Source organism: Opisthocomus hoazin, chromosome 12 (assembly GCF_030867145.1).
Source record: "Opisthocomus hoazin isolate bOpiHoa1 chromosome 12, bOpiHoa1.hap1, whole genome shotgun sequence".
NCBI lineage: Eukaryota > Metazoa > Chordata > Aves > Opisthocomiformes > Opisthocomidae > Opisthocomus > Opisthocomus hoazin.
In genome coordinates, this window is record NC_134425.1 from 6,516,375 (window position 1) to 6,542,895 (window position 26,521).

General features: G+C 40.2%; 1 protein-coding gene across 1 annotated transcript; it reads left to right on the forward strand.

Moving 5' to 3' along the window:
- MLYCD (malonyl-CoA decarboxylase) lies at nt 1-26,268 on the forward strand. Its single transcript, XM_075434059.1, has 5 exons — nt 1-612; nt 12,358-12,470; nt 13,742-13,898; nt 14,407-14,556; nt 24,838-26,268. Exons 1-5 carry the CDS (start codon nt 61-63, stop codon nt 25,369-25,371), a joined length of 1,506 nt encoding a protein of 501 aa, XP_075290174.1. The 5' UTR covers nt 1-60; the 3' UTR covers nt 25,372-26,268.
- The last annotated feature ends 253 nt before the right edge of the window (nt 26,269-26,521 follow it).

The window sequence follows — 26,521 nt, forward strand, 5'->3', positions numbered from 1 at the left end:
TGCTGCGGCCTGGCCCCGGTGAAGGGTGTTTTGCGGCTGTCGCAAGGGTCGAGGCGTGGAATGAGCTGCCTGGGCCGGTGTCTGAGGCCGCGGCCCCTCCTGCGTGGGCCCTGGGCGGCGCCGCGGGGGCTGCGTCGCGTCTCGGTGGCTGCAGGCCTATGCCGGGGCCCGGCGGGCTCCGGCACCACCTCTGTGGCTGCCATGGAGGAGCTGCTGAGTCGCTCCGTTCCGCCGCTGCCGCCCTACGAGACCAAGGAGAAGGCGCCGCCTCCGGCGGAGCTGCGCGGCGCGGAGTTCGTGCGGTACTACCGCGCCCTGCAGGCTGGGCCGCCCCGCGCCGAGCTCCTCTCCCGCTTGGCCCGCGACTTCGGCGTGGACCACGGCCGGGTGGCGGAGTTCAGCGCCAAGGTGCTGCAGGCCCGGGAGCAGCAGAGGGAGCTGGGGGCCCTGCTGCAGGCCGAGGACCGGCTCCGCTACTACCTCAACCCCCGGTACCGGGGACTCTTCCAGCACCTGGGCCGCCTCGAGGGCGGGCTGCGCTTCCTGGTGGAGCTGAGGGGCGACCTGGTGGAGGGGCTGGCGACCAAGGCGGTGGATGGGCCTCATGTCAAGGTGAGGGCCGGGCTGGGGGTGGGTGGCTCTGAAACGGGCTCGGCGGGAGGCCGGAGGGAATGTGGTTTGGGGCTTCCTGCTCATGGCGCTGCTCGTGGAGCCTCGGCGTTGGGCTGAAGAGCGTCCCGTCGACCTGGTTCACTGTTGAGGTCTCCGTGGTGTGACAGGAGCGAAGGCCCTTCCCGCAGGCCCTTCCTGCAGGCCGTGGCACCAGTGCGAGGTGGCTTTGCCGACACAGCTCAGGGAGTGAGCGGCTGTGGAATGAAGCAGTGGACTTTCCAAAGTGCAGTGGCAGCGGGAGGCTGGGCTGTGAAGGGCTGGCATTGGGGCAGGGAAGGAGGTGCCATACTGACGCACGTGGTGGAGCTGATGGTGGGGCTGCCAAGCTGTGCCAGGAACTCGCTGAAGGAGTGACGCGTAGTGACGTGACTCCCGAGTCCTATATAGGGCCAAAAGTGACATAGCAGCCGTGTCATGCTAATGAGGGAGAATATCAACGGGAGAAAGGAGTTGTCATGACGTAGTTGAGTATCGTGTAGAAAACAAGTGAGGTGGAGCACCCCGGGTGGTTACATGGTGCAGTGAGGTGATATGGGTGTGGAGGAAGGAAAGGTGTAGCAGATGACGATGGGAGGACGAGGCAGGGCTTCGTGGAAGGCGATGAAGAAAGAGAGCAAGTTGGTCAGATGACCTGACTGTAACTTGTTTGTCGATATTCAGATACAAATGAAGTTTGACAAGAAAAGCATGTTTTTTTAATGTCAGTGCTGTCAATTAACTACAGTCATCACATAACTGAAGTAGCAACAACATTGGTAAGACTGCACATCCAGTTGGATCATCTTATATAAAAACAGACTGAATTTCCAAAATTAGCAGGATAGAAACGTGTAAAACAGCTGAATGTACATGCATCAAATAATACAGTATGTTCAGAAACATACTAAATTCATTTGGAAGTAGGAAAATATTGTCTGCAAAATCAAAGCTTCAGTAAAAGGGCTGTCATAAGCATTCTGTTATGTCTTCTTCTCAAAATATTTTTGAAATTTTTGGGTTCATCGTATGACTGGGCTTAGTTCTGCATATCTGTTCTTGTAGTCTTTTTGCACTTGTTCATCAGTTTTATTTTTCAAATGTCATATATTATAAAAATGAGAGTTGATGATAAATAGCACGTAAGCCAGGAAAGATTCAGCTAGAATTATTTGGCTTTGTTTTTTGTTTGTGACTATATTGGCTGTAAGAACTTACCCTGGATACTGTGTCTTTTCAGTTTGGAGTTTCATTTAGGTCATTCTCATCTGTTTTCCGTAGCAACCAAGACCTAGAACTATGTGTTACTCCAGTGTTCTTGCTAGTGTGTCTGGGAAAGGTGTTACGTCTTGCTTCTGAAATAAGCATCTTGCTTGGCCGTTAAAATCTATTTGCTTCTATTACAAGTAAGCATCAGAACAACTCTGAGCACCCAAGGGAACACCCAACACACAGGAAGTCTTGACAGTCTCTGCAGTGGAGCTGCAGAGATTACTAGCTGGTGCAAGTGGTTTGCGAGTAAGTGGTGTGATGGCATGTGTATTTAGTTTGATATCTTAAGCCATATGTGTGAGATGCTGTGTTACCTGTTCTGAGGCTAAATGTCAAGAACAAAAAAAAAACCCCTACATGGCAGAATATCCAGGCTATAGATTTGGGGGTGGGGAGGGTTGTTAGAGGTTTTTTTTTCTTTTTAATATTTGAGGCTTGAGTAGAGAACTGTTCTCGTGATACAACGTATATTGTGGGATCTTGTAGTGGACAATTTCAGAGTGATTCTTTGCTGATTTCCCTAACTGCAGGAAAGACAAGAAAAAAGCTGTAGAAAAGCTCTGGAACTTGGGATGAATGTTAACACGTCAGGAGTCGCTGTTACGTATGATGAATTCTTGTCTGCCTGAATTTCTTAAGGTACTATTTTAAAACAAGCAGATGCAGATTACCTGATGATTGTTTTTCCTGTTTTTCCGTCAGTTTCACTGTTCTCGAATCATTAACAGAATAGATGATGCACTACAAACTGGTTCAGTATTGTCTCCAGTTACTCCCAAGTATATACATCTTCACAGTGTCCCCAGTTGTCTTTCATAAATCACCTATTAAGTTGAATTGATGTTTAAAGTAAATGAAGAAATGGGAATGCCTAACTTACTCTGATTTTATGTACTGTGAGATGTGTGCCTAGCTGCACTGCACGCCAAAATGTGTCTCATTATTAGACTTGTAAAGATTCTGAGCGCTGAAGTCACTGAACTATTTTATGAGTGTCCATTAAATCAGAACTCATAGTGCCCTAGCTGCCAGGATCCAATGTAAGCTAAACTGGCTTGAAAAAGTTGACTTATAAGAAACTGTGAAGTGTGGTGACTACCTTACTGGAAGAATTCTATAGATCTTGAACATAAACCCTGAATGATGCATTGGAAATACTAAAAATGACGGATAGTGCAAAGGGAAGGAACAAGCTGCAAATAATGATTGGTTTATATTTTAGTTATTAGAAGGCAGAATCCTCACCTAGAGCAAGACAGAAAAATTATAAGTATCCTCAGTTACAAGTTGTTATGCCATTGTAAATGTCTTCTGTGGATGTGCCTGGTGAAGTTCCCACTGACTGGAAAAGGGGAAACATAACCCCCGTGTTTAAAAAGAGAAAAAAGGAAGACCTGGGGAACTACAGGCCAGTCAGACTCACGTCTGTGCGTGGCAAGATCATGGAGCAGATCCTCCTGGAAACTATGCTAAGGTACACAGAAAATAAGGAGGCGATTGGTGGCAGCCAGCATGGCTTCACTAAGAGCAAATTGTGCCTGACAGATCTGGTGGCCTTCTACGAAGGGGTTACTGCATTGGTGGCTAAGGGAAGAGCAACTGACATGATCTACCTGAACTTGTGCAAAGCATTTGACACTGTCCTGCACGACATCCTTGTCTCTAAATTGCGAGAGACATAGATTTGACAGGAGTTAGCTGGTTGATCGCACTCAAAGAGTTGTGGTCAACAGCTCGATGTCCAAGTGGAGACCAGTGATGAGTAGTGTTCCTTATGGTTCTTGGGACCGTCGCTTTTTAACATCTTTGGCGACATGGACAGTGGGATTGAGTGCACCCTTAGCAGATTTGCCAAGACACCAAGCTGTGTGGTGTGGTCGACGTGCTGGAGGGAAGGGATGCCATGCAGAGGGACCTTGATAGGCTGGAGAGGTGGGCCCGTGCGAACCTCATGAAGTTCCACAAGGCTAAGTGCAAGGTCCTGTACATGGGTCGAGGCAATCCAAAGCACAAATACGGTCTGGGCAGAGTATGTATTGAGAGCAGCCCTGAGAAGAAGGACTTGGGAGTGTTGCTGGATGAGAAGCTCAGCATGACCCATCAGTGTGTGGTCGCAGCCCAGAAGGCCAACCGTACCCTGGGCTACATCCCCAGCAGTGTGACCAGCAGGTCGAGGGAGGTGATTCTGCTCTGGTGAGACCCCACCGGGAGTCCTGTGTCCAGCTCTGGAGCCCTCAGCACAGGAAAGACCTGGATCTGTTGGATGATACGAGGGCTGGAGCACCTCTCCTATGAGGAAAGGCTGAGAGAGTTGGGGCTGTTCAGCCTGAAGAAAAGAAGGCTCCGGGGAGACCTTAGAGCAGCGTTCCAGTACCTGAAGGGGCCTACAAGAAGGCTGGAGAGGGACTTTTTACACGGGCATGCAGTGATACGACAAGGGGTAATGGCTTTAAACTAAAAGAGGGTAGATTTAACTTAGATATAAGGAAGAAATTCTTTACTCTGAGGCTGGTGAGGCACTGGAACAGGTTGCCCAGAGAAGCTGTGGCTGCCCCCTCCCTGGCGTGTTCAAGGCCAGGTTGGATGGGGCTTGGAGCAACCTGGTGTAGTGGAAGAGGTCCCTGCCCATGGCAGAAGGGTTGGAACAAAATGGTCTTTAAGGTCCCTTCCAACCCAAACCATTCTATGATAAAAGATGATGAATACTCTTGACATAAGTTTCTTGATAATCAGATGGCAAAAATTTAGGGGGAGACTGTATATTTGAAGCCATACAACCTTTTTTTCCCAAAGAGTCCACCAGAAATACATACAGGACATATGATGAAGAGAAATTTTTCTTCATAATCCGTCCTAGAAGTCGCTTTTCTGTTAAATATGTGAATCAATTATAACAATGGTAAGACGCATGGATAATGTTAAGACGACCGTTTCAAAAAAGTCGTACTGGCACAGAATACATTGTTTGAAAAGTTAAATTACAGTAAAGCTAGGCCTAATTCTTTTTTCATTATGCTGTTTGAATTTTTTCCTCTCACCCTTATGTTCATGTGTTCCGTTCCTTGTTTTCACCAAAGGACACAGGACACACATGTTTTCCAGTGTCTTTCTGAACAAGTTGATTTTCTGGTGAGCCCTTGCAATGCACTGATTGAAATTTGCTGAAACCCTGTTTACTGAGTGTTGTTCTTCCTCTTACTGCTGAGAACCCACTCACCTACAGCACTTCTTTTTCTGTGCCAACATTTTCCTCTTGAGATTTTTATATTTTGCTTGCTTACTGATTTGAAATATGGACTTTGGTGAAAAATTCACATCATTGTTATTTCAGGTAGCAAATCATTCAACTATTGCTTTTAAAATACGCTTCATCTTTCCATACGATTTAGAAAAAGTCAGTGGAAGGTTCAAGTTGATGGCAAAAGATAATGAAAAAGGTAGTATTTTTGTCAAATTAATTTATAAATAAACCTGCTTCCATAATTAAGCAGTAGTTGGAGTGTATCTGTAATCTTGTTGTGCTTGTATTGGTCTGCTAGAAAAAAACCCCACTGTAATTGCTTTGGGTGTTTTTCGCTTCATAGCAGCCACTTTTAAACACAGCAAGGACCTGAAGTTGGACTTTTCTTTGAATTATTTTTTTTCTTAAAGCTTCCTCACAGATTTGAACTCTGACCTTCAAATAATCAGGGAAAATGGCTTTAAATTTTAGCAGAGGAATTGGAAATGGTACAACAGGCTTTAAAGGAGATTATTTTTGTAGGTAGGCTGTACATGGCTTTTTGGGGAGGGGAGATATTTGTGGTGATAGATGTCTTACGTACATACACAGAAGGAAGTATTTGTTTCACCCAGTTGTACTGCCTTGAAAGAACTGTGGTGTCATTGATCAGGATTCATCAATAGATTAGATTATCTGTTCACTTAAGTGAAACAGTGACTATATGGAGAATATACATACTGAAACAGTTTGCTTTAAAGATCTAAGAAGCCCTTGGCTAGAGAAGCAACTGGAAATTAAAAGTTTTCCTATGCAAAAAGTATTTCGTGTTTACCTATCAAAAGTCCTGTTTAGCCATGTCATTATTGTGGATTTGGTTTAATTTCTAACATATGTAAAGGCAAATGTGCAACAAAATTTTATAACTTCTGTATATTTGTATCTGCACTGACAAGTAAACATGAAAATAAAATTAAATGGATTTTCTGGATGCTGGAGGAGAATTACAGAATGTATTATATGGCCTACTGGGATTTCAGTTTTGCCCAAACTGTCTAAAATATTTCTTAGACAGTCCTTAGTTTTTGCTTTGCATTTTGAAAGACCTATTAAAACAAGGATTACCCACTGCTGTGTTCTAAATATAAAATATTTTCCTGTTTCCTCAAAGCATATCAACACAGAAGCAGTTTGAACTGTTAGATAATGGTTGGTGAAGCATTTCTATTTTGTGTTTGTTCAATAGATTGCAGTAAAATAACATATACAGGTGATTAAGTCACTTGGAAATGCTTGTGCACGCTTATTGTCTAAATCAGCAAAAAATAGGGCGAGAAAAAAGGGAGATAAAAATATTGTTTTTTTTAAAGAACAAGACATCAAACAGTGTAAAATGCAAGAGCCAGAAGTTTCCAGCACTACAATACCACTGCAGTAATTACTGTTAGCAATAAAAAAGCAGAAAAGCAGTCCCCTTTTATTTGTGTCACACTATTGAATCTCATTTGGCTGATGGCTGTGTTTTTCAGTATCAACAAAGGCACTTTTAAACACATGGCGATGTCAGAGTAGGTGTGTAAGTCAGTATGCCCAAACAAAGCATATCGGGTTAAAAACTTGAAACCTTCCAAAGCCATGGAAAAACTTCCCTCTGGTGAGGCTGGCAGAATACTTCTCTTGTAGCCCCATCAGATATCTAACCAGCAACTAACAATAACTGAGCCATCTGTTTGACACGCATGGAGTGTTAGAATTTTCATTGTAAGGGGTATTTTATTTTTTGTAGTTTGAGAAGGAAATTGAAATAGTGCTGTCATCAGACAGGCAGTTTTTTTTAATAAAAAAAAAATGATTTAAGGTTTTCATGACTTTTACGATTTGTTTCCCAATAAATAGGGACCTGATGTGAAGATGAAAAAGCCTGTAATTTGCTGTCTTGTACCAAGAACACAGAACTAAAAAAAATAAAATCACAGTTTCTTATAGTCAGCTAATAGAAACTGAAGTGTAGCTGGTAATTTTAAATACAATTCTGAGTGTGTCTTGTTGCTCAAATTTAAAATTGAGGTGCTGAATTATAAATGTGTGCTTTTTTTTTCTTTTTAGTGAAATCTTGGAGATGTAATTTTATGACTAGAAAGGCGTTTGAAATGAAAATAAGAATTTACTTACCACTAAATTTACAAAATAAGAGAACCTAACTTGAGACTGTCATTGTTGGAGTCAAGCCTTTCAGAAACTTAGCATATACTATGATATTAAACACAACTCAGAATTCTGCTCAGGCGACTTGAATTAAACACAGTTTTGGATAAAGTATTTTATGTCTTTCTGCACTAATAAGTTTTGTCAACACCCACAGCTGCAGTTGCACTAGATGATCATTGTAGATCCCTTCCAACAGGAACTATTCTAATTCTTTGGCCTGCGTGCTGCCCTGTTTTGTAAAGCATTATTATTTACAACTGACAGATTATTTGAATTGAGTTGTAATTCCCCATAAACAATATTCCTTTCTTCCAGAGTCATTGCTGAAAGCACATCTGCTTCATTTTCTTCTTTGGTTACAAATGCATTGCTTTTATATGCTCTATCTTGGACCTAAAGTAGCTCTGTAATGTGTTCTGCATCTTGAAAAGTAGCCTTCAGTTCAGTTGGGTAGCGTTGTGTCCCATCGTATGGAGCACGCTTGCTAAACCGGTAGATGCTTCAAAGAAGCAAAATGCAGCTGATGTCTATGTTTTCCACTTTTACCAGTGTCCATGTGGTGTAACTGGCTTTCTCTCAAGTCACTCATTGCCATCTGAGCCTTGTTACTGCCAATAGATGTAGAGCAGTGTGTTCAAAATAATGACTAGCAGGAGTGCAGCCATCAGCAGTTTCCCCTCCTAGCTGCTAGACTGCAGCTTGAAATGGTGTTCCAAAACGCAGATGGATGACAAGAGAGCCATAGAAATCTGTTAGTTTGACCCCAGATCTGACAACTCTAGCTTATTTTTCTGGCTTACAGTGTGCCCTTACAGAAGGAAGCGAAACAATCTTGAAATACCTGGAGACTTTCACTACACCAAGGAATATTTGACCAAAATGGTTTATGGTTATTTTCTAAAAACTTCAGAGCTGTGCAGAAACAAGGATTCGCAAGGGAGGTACTTTAAAGCCAGAATAAACAAGACAATAAGAGTATACGCATTTAGGACACTACAGTTTGAGAGGAAAGGTGTATTGAAAAAAAAAATACAGACAAATCTGTGTATGAGAGAGTACTTGAACTAAAACTCAGCTGTTCCCAATGAAATTGTTGCTGGTGCAAGCCTTGATGAGGTTGCAGGCCAGTGCCTGCTGTTGGGCTGCCAGGAGCTGCAGTTCCTGTGTGACTTAGCCTTACTTGTAGATGCTGTTATGCAGCCAATTCTGGGCTCTTTCAGTACAGCTTGCTTCACCTGCTGGGTTCTCTGTAATGCACTCGCCCAGATGCATCAGCAAAACCAGTTTTGCCAGTATAGATTCCAACGACTCTAAATGTAGTTGTAGTCGGGTAATGTATTGTCAGAGTGCATCAAGCGTTGAAGTGCCCTGTGCCAACAGTAATTATGCATTTTTTGTAGTAATATTTTATAGAAATAGTCTGCTCTTTTGAGGTAGTAAGGCTGCACAGGTTTAACATATGTGTCCGGTAAGCCCCCCAGATCATCAGACTTTTTATAAAGTGTGTAATAGATCCATGTATTAGGCAGGAGAAGGCATACTGTGTATGTCCCTCTTAACTATCCTGGTTACAAAGTTTTGACATAGCTAGTCTGGTCCATTTTAATGTCATCTATTATGTTGCTTCCCCCCCTCTAGCTACTGTTTTGTAGGACAGCGTTACCTTGAGACAGAGAAGGAAGCAACATTTTAATCAAAGCGTCAGTGAATAATTGCGGAGACCGTCTATTCCTAGGGTAGATTTTGTTTGATGTGATGCTTCATTTCCTACCTGAAAGGAGGTTGTAGTGAGGCAGATGTTTGTCTCTTCTCCGAAGTTTCTCCGAAGTAACTAGCAATAGGACAAGAGGCAATGGCCTCAAGTTGCGTCAGAGGAGGTTTAGATTGGATATTAGGAAAAATTTGAAAGAGTGGTCAAACATTGGAACAGGCTGCCCAGGGCAGTGGCTGAGTCACCATCCCTGGAGGGGTTCAAAAAAGTGTGTAGATGTGGCACCTCGGGGCATGGTTTAGTAGGCAGGGTGGTGTTGGGTTGACAGTTGGACTTGATGATCTTAGAGGTCTTTTCCAACCTATGATTCTATGATTCATTTCTCTCGGTTCTTCAGTGGCACTTGTTGCAGATGTACGTGCAGTGTTTTTGGAGGTTTCTTTTTGTGCTGGTGCCATGCATTATGTGGCTTCCATTGTTTTCCAGTGGGGATTGCTTACCCTCTAAGTGTACTTAAGGTAAATTATGTTTGTATTATTTCGGTTTTATATTCATTTAAGTTTTTTTTTTGCTAGCATATGCAGGCTGGGTTCAGCCTTGTGGTACAAGTGCAGGTGGGAATACAGTTTGGCAGAAGACTTTCAGCACTGTTTATTATCTAACTGAAAGACAGCTCTACTGAGAAAGACCAACAAAAAACTAATTTACAAAGCCTGAGAGTGTTGACCTCGTGGAATAGTTCATGGATACTCCCTGTATTTGGAACAGTGCAAATGACATTTTCACTATATGAAGTATCTGTTAATTTATGCTTCAATAAGTAAGCTCTTCTTTTCTTACAAGTTTGAGAATGGTCCTAAAAAAAAATAGCATAAAATTTTAATGCATGATGGAATTGTTCTATGCAGATGAATGGCTGTTTTCTTCTAGATGGTTCGTGTAGGAGCCATTTCTGCGTAAACAAAGATAGATGCCAGGCAACAGCCTATTTCAGTAACAAATTAGCAAGTGCAGAAGGAGTAGGTAGGAAAAAGGGAAACTGAAAGAAAATTTGATTCTGCACATCAGGTATGGAAGAGCCAGGATTTGTTAGGAATTTACCTTGGAAAGTCCATGACTACGGTCGTTACCATCAACTTTACGCTAGGAGTTTTTATGGGAGGAGTTAGTTTAATTGTAAGTTTGGGTGGATTGGTGTAGGTTGAAGTATCTGATCACAGTGGGCTGCAAGCATGTCAGGGTTGAAAAATTTTAGTTTTTCTGGTATGTTGAATTAAAGAATAAAACTGTCCTTTTTTCAGTCTTCAAATACTTGTAGCAGTTACTTTGGTCAACAGGAACCTTCTTTGATGTCTGTCTCTTGACAAGTGCCTCTGCAACTTTCATCTTTATTAGGTTTTGATGGGAAAAATGTTTGCTTTTTTATGAAAGTCCTGAGGCTACATCTCAGCTTTGGAAAGATGTTTTAGAGTAGTAAGTGTTTTCTGGATAGATTTACATTTTTTTTCTGTTTTGCTTAAATGTAGCAAGCTAAAGTACATTGGAACATACTTTTTGTCTATTTATGTACAGCACTGGCTATTTAATAAAGATCTGAGTAGAAGGTGAAGAGTTTGTGTTTTTAAATAAAAGGCTATTAAGTTAGTTTCAGGTAAGCCTATGTTTATGATCAGGCTGTTGGTAAATTGATGCTGGTATCACACTGTGTTCTATATACAAAGCAAATGTAAGAAAGAAAAATAAGCTTTAGCATCTCTTTAAGGGATATTCCATGCTGTGCTGAGTTCAAGAATACTTTCTAAACTCAAAGAATTTTAGACAAGACAATGTTTAATAATAAAGGCAGCAGGAAATTAGTAGTGAATATAAAATTCATTATTACTATGAATGTTTCTGAAAGTATTTGATATTACAGTTGGCTTTAATTCTGTATTGTACTGTTCCAAATCTGTTGTGATTTTTGAGTTCTGTAGTCTTATGCTGCTGCTTTTGGGGTTTTTTCCTCAAAGAATTTCATACTTATAAAGAAGAAAAATTCTGTAAAGCCTATGGTTTTATCTGCATCTGGTTGAAAGATACTAATTTTCTAATTTATCATCCTGGAATGGGCATATGCAGCTGCTGTGCTGAGTTGTAAGATCCATGCTAAAGTTGAAACTGAAGCATTTCTGCAGTTTACTGATGCCTCCATATGCCTGTATGTGTCCCAGTCACCTCCACTAGATATGTTATGTGCCTTGGAGATCTGTCAAAAGTAGAAAGTTCCATTTAATCATTTTGCGGAATGTGCAGCAGTAAATAGCTTTTCTGTATCTTTCTCATGAAGAGCAATGGAACAAATGTTTAATAAAGTAGAGATGACTAACAAAATATGGTAAGGAACTGGGAAATTTAATTTGGCGAATTGCTCTCTTGTATTATTAAGGTAGTATTAATAGTCTTCCTGAGGCATGAACTGCTGAATACTCAGAAGAGATTCGGATGTAGAAAATGGTAGTGAAATCCAAGTCCTTATTTTAATCAATTTCTCTGTGGTTTTTTTTCATGGTATTTAAATCTGAGCACCTGTGCAACTCTGGCCTTATTGTCAAGACTGCTCAAATACTTCTATTTATTGTCTGCTTTTCATTTACATTGTTTTGCGTTATCTTCCATTCCCTGCCTGCAGTTTACTATAGACGGTGTCTTTAAACTTTTTCATTGTTTTAGTCCTGTGTGAGGAAAGCAGAACTATTATGTGTTGGCATGGGTTACGCATCCGTTGTAACGATGTGACCCCAATATGAGTATGATCGTTCACCTTTATTAGTCAGCAAAAACAAGGTTTATATAGCAAAACTGTTACAGCATCTGAATGGTTAAACCCCCAATCCATATATAGGCAAAACTACTGCAACTCATTGTGATTGGTGCAGAGCTGCATCTCGATGTGAAAACAGTACTGTGGCAGGAAACAACAACGTGGCAGGAAGGAAGTGACAGTGTGGCAGGAAACGGTGACGTTCCCCCTGCTCCAGTGTCCCGAGCTCATCACTCTGCCTTCCCAGCCGGGTTCCGTGTCAGCCGCTCCCAAGGCTCACTTCCGGATCGGAACCTGGGTTGCTCAACGCACCAAACTATGTCCCCTCTTGTCCAGCCAGGGCTCCACAATTATGTAGATATTCTTCACAAACAGTTACATTAGTTTCCTTGAACTTGCCAGTGTTGTAGTTTTAAATAGTGAAGGTTATCTTTACTCACATTCCTATGTTTTACCTAGGTTATTTAGCAGATAAGTTTATCTTTCTTCTGTTTGCAGGAGATGAATGGAGTTCTGAAGAACATGCTTTCAGAGTGGTTCTCCACAGGATTCCTAAACTTGGAACGAGTGACTTGGCAATCACCTTGTGAAGTACTCCAGAAAATTAGTGAGTAAGTGCTAAGAGTTGCTAGTGCTTGTTGAGGAAAAGGTGATGAAATGCTTGTGACTGCACAGATCCACAATTTTCAGGATCTGGCTTTTCAATACTGAACTATAGGCAAAGTATAATTATGGAGTAGTTACATTTAACACGCTAAAGAGCACACTCTAAAAACTGAATTAAGTAAATGGTAAAGGGGATCATTTGTCCCATAATTTGATCCTATAGCTCACATACTGAACTTTCAGACTTCTGTAACTGAGTAAGCTTCTCCGTTACTCTTCCCTCATTCCCAGAGGTGCTGCTGTTACTTGTCCTACAAACCCAGATTCTTGCAGCACTGCTTTCTGGTACGCGCTTTCCTCCCACAGGTGCTCTGCTTGCATCACCACTGCCACCTTCTCTCCTTGGTCTACACCAGCAGTGTTGGTGGAGAATTAATATTTAAATCTGAGGCAGCATGGGGTGCCCAGCACTCAAGAGCATGTTTTACTTCTCATGTAGTGAGGCTCCCCTTGCTGGCAGGAACTGGTGAGATGCACAGAATCACTTCTAAACTATATGTGAAGAGATCACCTTGTTTTATATAAACATTCCTTAAAATCTACAACACTTATTTCTGAATTTCTGTCAAATATTCCAAGTTGTATTGATGAAGTTGAAGATGACCGAATCAGTTACATTGTGTGGCATTTTGTCATATAAAAAGTTAAAAAAAAAAAAAATCTCTAAAGAATTCTGAAAGTACGTGACTTAACGAGGCAAAGAAAAGTGATCGTATACAAGCGAAATTTTCAAAATAAATTAATTAGTATTATTTTACTTAATCTTCAAGGTATTTTGGAAAATATTCTACTGTATTACAAATTGAAAGTCTAGTGCATTTTGAATGATTGGTTGAAGACATGGCTGTAGGAGTGCTAACAGACTACTTTGTGTGTTGGAAAACTAGTGCGTTAGAGGTGTGTTCAGACTTATTCAATGACTTATCTCAATTGGATAGCCTGTACTGAACAGAAAGTGCAAGTGAATTCTCAGATATGTAATAAACATATCCCAGATAAAACTAGAGACAGTGGGTGTGCAATACGCCTTTACAATCTGCTTTGTCACAATTTGCTGATGAATTTTACTTTTTTCCACTTACAGCCTGATTCTCCTTTTTTGATTGGTGAGTTTTGTCACTGACATCAATGGGAAAAGTACTGAGCTTATAGGGTTGGCATCTGACCTATTTTTAAATGAAAAAAAAAAATTACGTTTTTTTATTTTCTCATTGAGTTCTGAAGCTGTGCATCCTGTTAGAAACTGGGTTGATATGAAGCGTCGAGTGGGGTCATACAGAAGATGCTACTATTTTTCTCACTGCGCAATCCCAGGAGAACCGTTGATAGTCTTGCATGTTGCACTAACCAGTGATATCTCCAGCAGCATCCAGGTACAGTCACTGATGCATTTAGTACACAGCAAAGTGCACAAGCTGCAATGTACTTCTTTTAAAATCTGTAATTCCTTGTAATTTGGGAATACTTGGTTTTGTTTCATTTTTTTAAGAGGTGAGAGAATTGGCACTTAAAAATTATAGGGATATTCTGTTTATCTCTTGTATTATGTAAGTTGAAATATATGGGTTTTGCTCAAGTGCAGGAAGGATAAAAAAAGATAAATATATAAAAAAAGATGTCAAGTGAGATTAAAACTTCAAAGCAGTTATGATTACTTCTGAAAATTTTAAACCACATTACAGTTACTTCCTGCACTTGCTAATGGATAAGGAGCTCTTCTTTCTACTTTTTGATTAGATTTTTGTTGTTTCTCACAGAGGGTAATGAATAAAACAGTGGGGAAAAGTGTTAACACATGTGAAAGTTAAAAAGAAAGTCGCCCTCCATCCATAATGATGATAGTAGCTACTACTAATGTTTTTTTTATTCTTATTTTCCTAGGCCATAGTGAAAGAAGTCCCGCCTTTAGAAACAGAAGATACAGACAAAATTACAACAGCAATTTTCTACTCAATCAGTTTGACTCAGCAGGGACTGCAAGGTGTGGATCTTGGGAATTACCTTATCAAATGGGTTGTAAAAGAGCTGCAGGTAGGTGTGGCAGGCTGTGCTTAACATGCTGTTTGACCAGTGTGCTTCCCTTGCATTGCTGGTTTAGCTTCCATTTTGTATCATTGCTTAAGGCAAGGAGCTGCTAGGTCTTGCCCTGCACTTGTAGCCTCTTACCAAATCAGCCTCTGAAGATGTGTAAAGAGTTGGAAGAACATCTTCTGCTGTTGGTTAATGACTGCCAGATGTAGATACTGTTCTATAGTTGACGTGTACTGCATGAATTACTTGTGTTTGTCTAATCATCTGCATAGGTTGCTTGTAAGTCAAATCAGTGCATTTCTGTTGAAGGTAGTTTTCATATAGCTGTATTTTGCAATGTAGTGTATTCTATGATTCACTGCTGTCTCTCAGTTGAGTGGCTGGGGCATTGTTAATGCATGCTAACAGGCTCTGTTCCAGCCCCCTGATCAACATCTCTTCAATATACCTGACTGTTCCATTTTCAAAATCTTAGACCTGTTTCAGTAACAAAAATACTTCTTGTACATTAATTAATTTGTTTTCTTGTTTGTTATATTGAATTGCCACTGGTTATGTGTGTAGTTTTCATGCTTGGCTTGAGTATGTCTATTAAAAAAAAAATTTCTTTGCCCAGGCATTTCTTGCAATACAGTAAAGAAGACATCTTTAACTTTTGAAAGTCACAGGAAACACTTACTTTATGCAAGTCAGTTCTATGAATTTATATATCATTGCATGCTATGGGATTACTGTTAATAGTTTTAGGACTACTTCTTGCAGCTCCTTCTTACAAACAACTTGAGAAAGGATTGAAAATTCATTGATTTATATACAGAGCGGTGTGAAAGAGAGACTCACATTTCTGTCTTGAGTACATTATTATATTTAATAGTCTTTCCTACTTAAATTGTTAACAAAGCTGCCTCTTAAAAGTAATGATCACTACTTGTGTTTATATTCATTGTTCCAACATCTGAATTAGTAGCAATGTCTGGAAAACTGTCTGTAATTTGGAATCGTAGAGTCACAGAATGCTTTGGGTTGGAAGGAACCTTTAGAGGTCACCTAGCCCAGCCCCCCTGCAGTGAGCAGGGACATCTTCCACTAGACGGCGTTACGGGGATGGGGCCTCCACTACCTCTCTGGGCAATTTGTTCCAGTGTTTCACCACCCTCATTGTAAAAAAAATTTCTTCCTTATATCTAGTGTAAATCTACCCTACCTTAGTTTAAAGCCATTACTCCTCGTCTTATCACAGCAAGCCCTGCTGAAAATGTTTTCCCCATCTTTCCTATAGGTCCCCTTCAGGTACTGGCAGGCTGCTCTAAGGTCTCCCTTCAGCCTTCTCTTCTCCAGGCTGAACAGCCCCGACTCTCTCAGACTTTCCTCATAGGAGAGGTGCTCCAGCCCTCTGATTATCTTTGATCAGCTTCAGTTCTACTTACAAAAATTACTTAAAGTTGGATGCACCAGATTTCTACTACTACGAAATGATCTATTAGTCAACTACTGAATTATAGCTGGCTGTCCTGAAGTTTTTTATTTTATTTTATTTTTAGTGGGTATTTTGGATGGATTTTGTTGTTTCTTGCTTTCGGAATGGCTTTTAGATTAATTGTCTAAAGTGCAGTAGTCCAGGTATAATTAGGTAGTGCCATCTGTCTGATCTTGACCGAGGGGAAATTGGAATAAATTCATGCAGTTATCTACTTTCACATCTGAAAAATAATTTCTGGGTAATTGAGTTGCTCTCGTAAAATAACCCTATTGACAACGTATTTGTCCATCACTAAATTGCTTACAACTCTAGAAAAGTTATGAGTGAGTTATAAAGGAAAATAGACATACTGTACTTAGATAACCTACATGCAAGTTCTCAAATTTTACTTGTCCAGCAGAAGAATGTGTTTCTTACTTACACTTATGACAAAACTTGTACATTTTGATGTTGTAAAATCCAACACTTCTTCAGTGTCCATCAAATGCATGATGAATAGGAAACACTTTGGCTGAAGATGCCTTTAAATACATTCTAATCATAAAGTTATTGCCTCAAGCTTAAATAACTGATTTAATATTGAAAGCTAAGTACTTTCCATACAATGCCAAAGATGGAGGTCTTCCTCCCTACTTAAATTTCATACGCTGCTTTAAGGTGATATAAAAAAAGTGCCGTTATTAGTAAGGTTTTATATGACAAATTGGACATGTACTTAGTTGACTGTGTAGTTGTAGCAAAACTTGAACTGTCTATTTTTATTTATTCTTTATCTATATATATATTAAAGGCACAATAACCTCCATGTATTGTCTCTGCACCATTCTTTTTCTTGATGATAAACCTTGTTGGGGTACCACTGTATGGCTAGAAAGGAAATGAAAGGTAATCCGGGAGTGTTTATCTCTGAGAGATGTGGTTCTCTAACAGTTTTTGTTCCACTCTCTTTGATGTTAATATTTTTTTTCTTTTCTCCCCACTTTCTTCCCACTTGTTCATGCTTTCTTCCTCTTCATTCCAAAGTATTGTTCTTGAATTTTTTGTCTTGAATTCTGGAGGAACAGTCTTCCACTACACATTTTACATCTGTGAAGTGACCCTAAATCATTCTGTTGTTACCAGATTATTTGGTGCATTTCTATAATGCCTAGTCATTCAGCTTTCGTTGTAAATGTTGTAACTGTCATCTCGGTGGACTTCACTTTTCAGTGGAAAGCAGCCCTGTGTATTTCAGCTTCAAGATACTTATATTGTGAAATTTCTACAAAGTTAGTTTGTTCAGGGCAAAGGCAGGGCACATGATGAGTAATACTCTTGGCAGCCTGTTTTACTTGTCTCCCAAAATTCTGGAAGCTCTACTTCAGTGCATTAATTGCACATGTGCTTTCTTTGTGGTCAGTTGTAAGCAAAGGACTTTCCAAGGTTGTCCGTGCTCAGGTTGGACATAATTCTTTGGAGAAGCATTATAGTCACTTACTTTAAAAGGGACAAATGGTGTAGCAGTAGTGCTGAGTGGACTTGGGTGACAGCAGCTGAAACAATATAGCCTCAGCAAAAAAATCGTGGGTCAGAAATTACGTCTCATTAAGCAAGCTTCCAGCAGCCTTTGTAAAAATAGATAGTTGAGGTCTCTGATAGTAAGAGGATTTTTTATATAACCTTTGCATGGCTTTGTAATAAACAAATCTTTATTTAAAGTACTGCTAAAACACCAAGTGTTCCAGGTTACATAAGGTGAGAGTCTCTTTAATTTGACTGATAATAAAATGCTTTGGGAGGAGGAGGCCATTTGAAGGGGTCGAGGATTTTGTTTTTCATTATATTTGAATTATTGATAGCTAATACTTTTATAACTTGCCATTTGTTTTAGTTAACTTTTGTGGACATCTGTTTGATCTGCAGAATGTTATTTGATTCGTATTTTCCCATGGCACTGCAAACTCTTAAAACTTTTTTTATCCTCTAGTAAAAATCCTTTATCTGACTTTGCCTTAGCTTAACCTGCTCTGACACTTCTACTTGTAAGTGCCATTGTAACCTCAAAACTGAATTCTCAGCTGTCATTCTTCATAAGGAAAACTCCAAACTGGACCTGTCATGAATGTGTATCGTTAGATCAGGAAAAGACATTTCACTAAGTTAGAAATATGCTAATAGCCACTCTTTTTTTTCCACCATTGAAGCCTTTATTTGGCAAGATTTTTAAAAACTGTACTGAAAGACTGGGCTAGCTGGTATCCACACTATAAACTTACCAGATTCCTTAGAATCTCATTAATGGACAATTAAGATAGAGCTTAATTTTTTAGAAATCTTGGTAATTTGCCTAAACTGGTCACATACCTGCTAAACGTGAACGTGTGTAGGGTAGCAGTTCTCACCTTCAAAGAATGTCAAGTTCCCTCATGAAAGTGTTTCTTGCAAATGGGTTTTTATTAGGACTGTTAGGAAAACTGCAGTAGTGGAGGCTCTGGCGAAGATTACAGCCCTCAATGTTAAGCACTGTTAGTTTGAGGCACTGCATAGAAGTTAATGGCCCCTGCTTTTTGAGTCTTTGACTAATTTAAGCAGATGGAGGACGTATGAAGTTGAGTCACAGAAATGGGTCCTCAGTTTCATCTCTTTATATGTGCACAGTTAGCAGTTTGAATCTTTAATCTCTACCTAGACATTGTGATTTGGCATTTGCCACAGGTATTGCAATATAATTGGATAAAGGGGAGGATATAACAGAGATCAGAATAGTACCTGGGGGAGGGAGCTTGTGTTGCATACAAAGGGCATCGTGAGAGAAAGTATGCTGCTCTAAATAAGAGATTTTTCTTTTTTTGTTAGTTGCTTGACAAAGGTTCACTACACGTAATTTAGAAGGGTTTTATAAACAGGCTTCTATTGTTATCTGAGCATCTCCTATTTGGATTATTTTGGGGCAAGCAGTAGGATGAATTCATTAGTCCACTTATACCGCTGTGGTCCCAGTTATCCCTGCACAAATCTAAGAATAGGCTACCTATGCATTCTGTGCAGTCTCTTCATTATGTTAATGTATATAAAGCAGGGAGCAGACAACAGAAATGATCTCTTGTATTTCTTAAATTTAAGCTTGTATTGCTCCCAGAAATGAATAGGATTCTGAAACAATTTGAGACAGCTAGTAAGTAAACAAACAAACCCTAAACTGGGTGCTGGAAGACAAGCAGGCAGATGCATTTCTAGCAAGCTGATCGGTGCTGGTGAATGTGTGGACAGATAGATTTCTCATTAGACAGACATTTAATTCAGAATGTGTTTATAGCCACTCTAAATGGTCTGTAGCTTTGCAGAAGGTACATCATAGCAATTCAGTCTGCAGATGACAGGCACAGATAACTGTGGTGAAGCCTTTGAGAAAACTGCTTAGCTTTTTATAGCCTGTGGCATTTGAGGGAGAAAACTGATAGCTGCTGTGTGACTCAATTGAATACTTAACAATTGGTGGCAGATTTTGGCTTTCTGGTTGGGCTGTTGATAATTGCTACCTTAATTTGATCTAGGTGACCTGGGGAGATCGTAATTTCCAAAACAGGCTTTGCTTTCATTGATGAAAAATGTGACCTTGGACTACAGCTTTCAGAGTGTAAGACAGTTTCAGATGAGATACGGGTAATAGGAGAAATCTGTGCTCTTCTGCAATGAGAAAAAACAAAGCTAAAAGACGACCAAAACCAGAAATAAACCCCAAAACAAAATGAGCAGCTGTTTCTTAATGGTGTGTGGGTTTCTGACAAGAAAATAAACATTAATGGATCTCCACCAATAGCCTTAGAAACTAGCACATCAATTTAGCAACAACATAAATGTGCACACTTCACTGCATCTATTTATTTTTCTACAAGAAATGACCAACTCAAATAAGCTCCTAAACTCAAACATTTATCACATATGTAGTAGTCTGTACCGTACCTTCAAAATGGGGTCACTTTCCTATGTCTTATCTGTCCTAAGAAGTAAAAAATATGCACAATTTCCCATGGTGTATGTATTAGTAGAGTAGGAGCTACTAACTTCCTGATAAATATTTCGAGTTGGGCTTGGTGAACAGGTCACTCCTGAAAGTGAATGATAAACAGAGAAGTCAACATCACAAGGAAGCAAAGTGTCAGTTACTTAATGAAGAATTTTGCAGTGGTTGTTATTAATACACAAATATGGGAAGAAACTGTTCATTCTCATTTCTGTCATTGTGGATGGTGCATTGGAACCCTCTTGGCTTTGCAAGCTGGGAGATGAGATTGATATTGTTACCCTGTGGAAGCAATGGCCATGGCTTAGCTCCTGTGTGAAAAGCCCTGTGTGTTGGCTCTGTTCAGTAGCAAAATAGTATTTTCAAACACTGTGCTTTCTTGGCAGAGACAGTGCAGAGCACTTCCAGACTTGACTTTGTGGTAAGCAGCCTTTTCTCTTGGTCCAATCAGTTTTTTCTTTTACCACCTGAAAGAAGAATTTCTGCTTCTCAGATTTCAGCATTACCTTCCTTCTTCCCTTCGCGGGTTTTAACCCCAAACATCTGTGAAGAATTCATGAAAGAGACCTAAGCAATATGTTCTCAAAGGCACTATCTTTTATAGGATGAGTAATATAGTTGAGAAAAAAAGAACACCTTTAAGGAATATAATCCCATTTTTGGGTCAAAAAGAAACACGTCCTGTATTCCTTGAATCCCTACCTAGAGGAAAAGAGTCTCCAGCAATCTTTTCCTTTTTCTCTTTTTTCCTTCTTTTTCACCGCCAGTGCAAAATACTAACATCTGTACTCCCTCTAGCAGCACATCTAGGATTTCTCATTGGTAGGTCATTAATCTGAAAACTTTTACCAATTTATCCACTTGTGTTCTCTGTGCTGTGAACCAAAGATGAACTTTAAAGCACAACAGGGCATGAATACATGGAAGAATGAAACCCCATTTTGATATCCAGTGTCTTTTGGAAGGGAGCTTGCTGCTGCTTAAGTATGCTGACATGAAAAGTGTACTTTTTTTTTATTATTACAGGTTTGTGTTTCTGTACCTTAAGGTTCATTTGCAGGTCTGTCGCATCCTAGACAGTTGCTGAGTTGTCATCTGTCATTATCGTGTGGACAAGTAGAATGGTACTGAGTCATTGAATCTTCAGAAGGGAGTTGTGGCCCTCCTTTCTGGGCAGAAATTCATCTAGCCACAGTAAAAACTGACATGCAAAAGGTCAAATTACTTGACAGCAGACTGTCTAAGTATCTAAGCTGTGGCCAGTCACTGTAGAGTCACCACTGGTCAGCTTTCAGTGCGCCGATGGAGAAATGGAGATAGCAAGTGATGCTGCTCATCACCATCCTGACAAAACTGAAAGCTGTCAGCTTTTTCTCCAGGAACAAGTATCTTGAAGCTGCCATTCAGCAAGACCTGGACAGGCTGGAGAGTTGTGCAGAGAGGAACCTGATGAAATTCAACAAGGGCAAGTGCAGGGTCCTGCACCTGGGGAGGAACAACCCCATGCACCAGTACAGGCTTGGGACGGACCTGCTGGAGAGCAGCTCTGCGGAGAGAGACCTGGGTGTCCTGGTGGATGTCAGGTTAACCATGAGCCAGCAGTGTGTCCTTGTTGCCAAGAAAGCCAGTGGGATCCTGGGGTGCATTAGGAGGACTGTGGCCAGCAGGTTGAGGGAGGTTCTCCTTCCCCTCTACACTGCCCTGGTGAGGCCCCATCTGGAGTACTCTGTCCAGTTCTGGGCTTCCCAGTTCAAGAAAGATGAGGAGCTACTGGAGAGAGTCCAGCGGAGGGCTACAAGTATGGTGAGGGGACTGGAGCATCTCTCCTACGAGGAGAGGCTGAAGGAGCTGGGCTTGTTCAGCCTGAAGAAGAGAAGGCTGAGAGGGGACCTTATAAATGCTTATAAATATCTGAAGTGTGGGTGTCAGGAGGATGGGGCCAAACTCTTTTCAGTGATGCGCGGCGACAGGACAAGGGGCAACGGGCACAAACTGAAGCAGAGGAAGTTCCGTCTGAACATGAGGAAGAACTTCTTCACTCTGAGGGTGACGGAGCCCTGGAACAGGCTGCCCAGGGAGGTTGTGGAGTCTCCTTCTCTGGAGATATTCAAGACCCGCCTGGACAAAGTCCTGTGCAGCCTGCTCTGGGTGACCCTGCTTTGGCAGGGGGGTTGGACTAGATGACCCACAGAGGTCCCTTCCAACCCCTAACATTCTGTGATTCTGTGATTTTTAAAAATTCGCTTCTGTGGCATCTTTCTCCCTCCTCCTCTTCCAGGAAATCTGTGGTTCTGTGCCAGTTGTGTTGTCTTTGGTGGGAGCTAGTGTTGAATCAAGCAAAGCGTAGCTGACCAGGGGGCATCTGAGTGTAACTCTCCTCTACCATACCAATTAAGATCCTGCTCGTGTAAAGAGAAGTGGATTCCAAATGTGATGATTAGGTATACTCCTTGACTGATCACCTTTCATTCACCTCCGTGTAGGGTTTCTCAAAGGAAGATTTAGTGAGTGTATTTTATTCTGTATTCAAATTTTATAAAGTTATATTGAATTGATTCGTGGATAAATAGTCTTTATATCCATGGGGAAGTATTTAGCGTAGGGTTGGGAAGGGAGAGATTTTTGAAGTCAATGGAATTGCTTTGTTCTGTTCTCATTTTTGCTCTTTTTCTGCCCCCATTTTTTTTTTTTCATTTGCTGTGGTCATTGCTCTCTTTTTTCAAAAGCAGGGGGGAAACTTTTTCTAAAAAGGCTGAAGTGTCTACTCCAAGAAACATTCTTTTAATTAAAACGTGTGTTCTATATCCATGCCTCTTGTAGCCATGGTCCACAGTAAGAGCACAACCTTAATAAACTGTTTTATAAATGCTGCATTCTCTAAAACTGTACCAAGAGGTGCTAAAATATCAGCAGAAATTGCCTTCCACAGACATCTCTTGCCATAGATTTACAAAGAATATTTTTTTTCTATGAAATGCATATACTGTGAAACCGATAGTTGTATTTCACGCATCTTGGTACAGTCTTATGCTTCAGAATTACTCTTAAAACTAAAATATCATCATGTCCTTTGGTAGAGATGTAAAAAAGTCAAAGGAGATCAACGATTTACTCATATTGCAGTATCTGACCATCGTAGTCATAGCAGTTGAGAATATGACACAGTCAGAATCTCCTGGGCACTCTGATTATAAAAATGGTTGTTTTGTTCAAGAAGATACAGAAATGAGTGTTTTTATAAAATAGTTTACCTTTTTCTTTATCTGGTTCTCTAAGGAGATGAAATGGGGTGTTTCTTTGTGACTTGGTCTGCCTTTCTTGTTCCTGTCTGGTCCCAGAAGAAGAATTATTTGGCTTACACATCTGTGTAATAGTCAGAGAACTTCAGATAAGGGGAGCGAGTGAGGTTATTCAGTTTATGCAATTGAAGGTCACAAAACTGAAGAGGTGGTAGGTCTGGGCTGGCTGGTGTATCGTAGTGCTGGAAGCTAGCAGAGCAGCAGTAAGCTATTTGGGAAGCTCTGTGGGAAGGAAGAAGATGTTGTAAATAACCAGTTGAATGTTATTCCAGTTATCGAAGTTTTTAGAAATGGTACTTGGCTCTGGTTTGTAACGGAGGGATGCCAGGCCCGCACTCGCTGGCTTCTGCATCCTCCTCAAACAGGATGCGGCTGGCAGCGTTGTGTGGAGCACAGCGGTACCTGAGGATGCAACAGTGCAGGTGCAGTGCAGAGAGCTTAGCAGCATGCGTGCCATTAACACTTGCTAGTGTACGGTAGAATCTGAGCGATGATGACTTTTTAATGGTTAGCTCGGTAATACTCAAAGTAGAAAAGATGCATTTTGTAGTCATTTAAAGACAATTTTCTGTTGACATTAAGATGCTTCTTTAATGTTGATAAATGTCTTGGTTCTTACCACTTCTTCCTATATGAACAGTAATTAAAACAACACTGTGGTTGTTTCAGTTCAGCTCCATCTTCCCTCTGTCCCTTGCCCCCCTTACTCCTTCAGCAGGGTTGACTGATGTGTTTTTTGTTAATTCCAAGTGACAGAGAGTTTAACAATGTTCTCTGTTCTTCATGTTGCTGTGCCCCAAAACTAACACACAGTTTTCCTTATGTTTGTTTTGCTTTACGTGATTACATTTTAACAGTTTTTACTCATAAATTAGTGGGAGAAGTTTTAGTTTGTTAAAACAGGTATTAAAATGTGTGATTAATTTTTTATTGCAAGTATAAATTTCTTGTCTTGCTGTTTCATTGATGTAGTTTATAGTTTGGGAATAGCATGAAAAGTAGCTAGCCTGTATTAAGAACCTCTTCCAAAACTTCAGGAAATACTACTTTCCATTAAAATCTAGAAATTGTACCTCTCCTGATTTTACAATAGACTGAAATAGTAAACTGCCCTTGATTTTAAAAAAGATAGTTACTTATGAAAAATAAATGGTATTTAAAAGGTTTTGAAGACTTGTAAAATGATATGCTGGAATGTAGTGTTGGCAAGTACTGCATAAATACTTTTATATAGATTGGATGTGCGGACTGTAATTCAGTTAGTGTTAAAATTTTCTTTGTTCTCCAGGTGCTTTCTAGTCACTAACCTATTACTGGCAGGGTGATTTTTTTTTTTTTTTTTTTAGTTTTTTTTACATCTATGTGTGTCAGTTAATTCTCAGAATCCCTGGTCTTTCCTTGACACCAAGTGAAGAGTATCAGCTGTTCTTTCACTCAAACTTCTCATTGTCAATCATGGCAAAACTCATGAATTTCTTTTTCTCGCCCTTTGTCTGCAGAAAGAACTTCCTCAGATAAAAGCTTTTTCTACTCTTTCACCTATCCCGGGATTCACAAAATGGCTGGTTGGTCTCCTCTCCTCACAAACAAAAGAACTGGAAAGAAATGAACTTTTTACAGAACCGGAATGGCAAGAAATCTCTGAGATCACAGGAGACTCTACTACTGAAACACTAAAGAAACTCTTAAATAACAATGAGTGGGTGAGATCAGAAAAATTAGTTCAAGTGCTCCATTCACCATTTATGAGGCTGTGTGCCTGGTATTTGTATGGAGAGAAGCATCGTGGTTATGCCCTTAATCCAGTAGCAAATTTTCATCTTCAGAATGGCTCTGTGATGTGGCGGATAAACTGGATGGCGGACACAAGCCCTCGGGGCATTGCTGCTTCTTGTGGCATGATGGTAAACTACCGATATTTCTTAGAGGATACAGCCAGTAATAGTGCAGCATACCTGGGGACTAAACAAATTAAAGCCTCAGAGCAGGTGCTTTCCTTGGTGTCTCAGTTCCAGAAAAATAGCAAGCTTTAGTTAAACACTGTGAAAACTAAGGACAAGTGTTCCTCACCTATAAAGAGCTGTAATGTTTTGCAGTGTCTGTATTTAAAGGAGAATGTCCGTTATAAAACAAATTTACTCAGCATAGCAGGATGCCAAGTTATCTATGCTATCAGTTGCCTTGCTTACATTGCCATATATTCAAAACCTGATTTGCTGTGATTGAGTCACTGTAAGTTCTAGCCATCTGTTATGTGCAAATGGGTTGGTGGTATGTATTAAACGGTGAATAAAATTCTATTAATCAGTTACAACTCAGTGATAACTTGAATGGAAAATACTTGAGCCATACCATTTTTCTGTTGATCATAAATCTGTATAAACCGTGTCTTCGAAAGGAGCTGCACTTACTTGTCATAATAGTGCTACAGATAGTTCAGTACCAAAGTACCTGGAAAGAAGTACTGAATGAAGGTAAATTTTTGGTCAATTATATTAGCAAAACAATAATCTACAATTTTATTTCAGTAATATCTGTCTTTTTCTCCCTCCAGAAATCTCATGTGAAACCTCTTGGTATTTTCCTTTTTCAAACCCACTAAAAATTGTACTGAATCCTTGCTTTGCTGGAGCATGGAGAAGCCTTGCATTAATATTGTTGAAAAATCAGGCTCTCTCAGTGCAGCAGGGTATGTAGTATTATATTCGCACTTTTGTCTGCTAAAGTACAATGAGCAAGAAGGAAGTGCTCAAATAGGAGAGGAGAATAAGACTGGTACGTAGGGATCAGTTGAGAAGTTTCCAACTATATATATATATATGTATTGCACTTCAGCTCTGGTAGTTTTTTAAGTTGATAAAGAGCTTTTTTAATAAAGAGGTCGGTGTGACCTGTAAACCAATAAAATAAACTTTCTGAATGAATTATGACTTGTATATTTCAGCGTGTACCTTCCTTCACTTAACAGTGCTCCTTGATAACAGAAGCAGCAGAAGGATGATCTTGACAGAATTTCATGCTGTTTTGTAATTTCTGATGTATTCCTTGTCTGCTCAAATTCCAGTCCTGTTTTCAAGAAAATAATTACACAGAGGAATTGAAAGTGATAGTGTTCCTGCTTGTTTATGGAAACAGAAGTGAAGAAAGCTGTAAGTGTCCAATTAGCCTTTCTCCTAGAATGAA

What these genes read in the sequence shown, in the direction of transcription:
- MLYCD (XM_075434059.1), top strand. Translation starts at nt 61, where the DNA reads ATGAGCTGCCTGGGCCGGTGTCTGAGGCCGCGGCCCCTCCTGCGTGGG. An exon ending in TGGATGGGCCTCATGTCAAG is followed by an intron (nt 613 to 12,357) that starts GTGAGGGCCGGG and finishes TTCTGTTTGCAG; the next exon opens with GAGATGAATGGAGTTCTGAA. An exon ending in ATATCTCCAGCAGCATCCAG is followed by an intron (nt 13,899 to 14,406) that starts GTACAGTCACTG and finishes TTATTTTCCTAG; the next exon opens with GCCATAGTGAAAGAAGTCCC.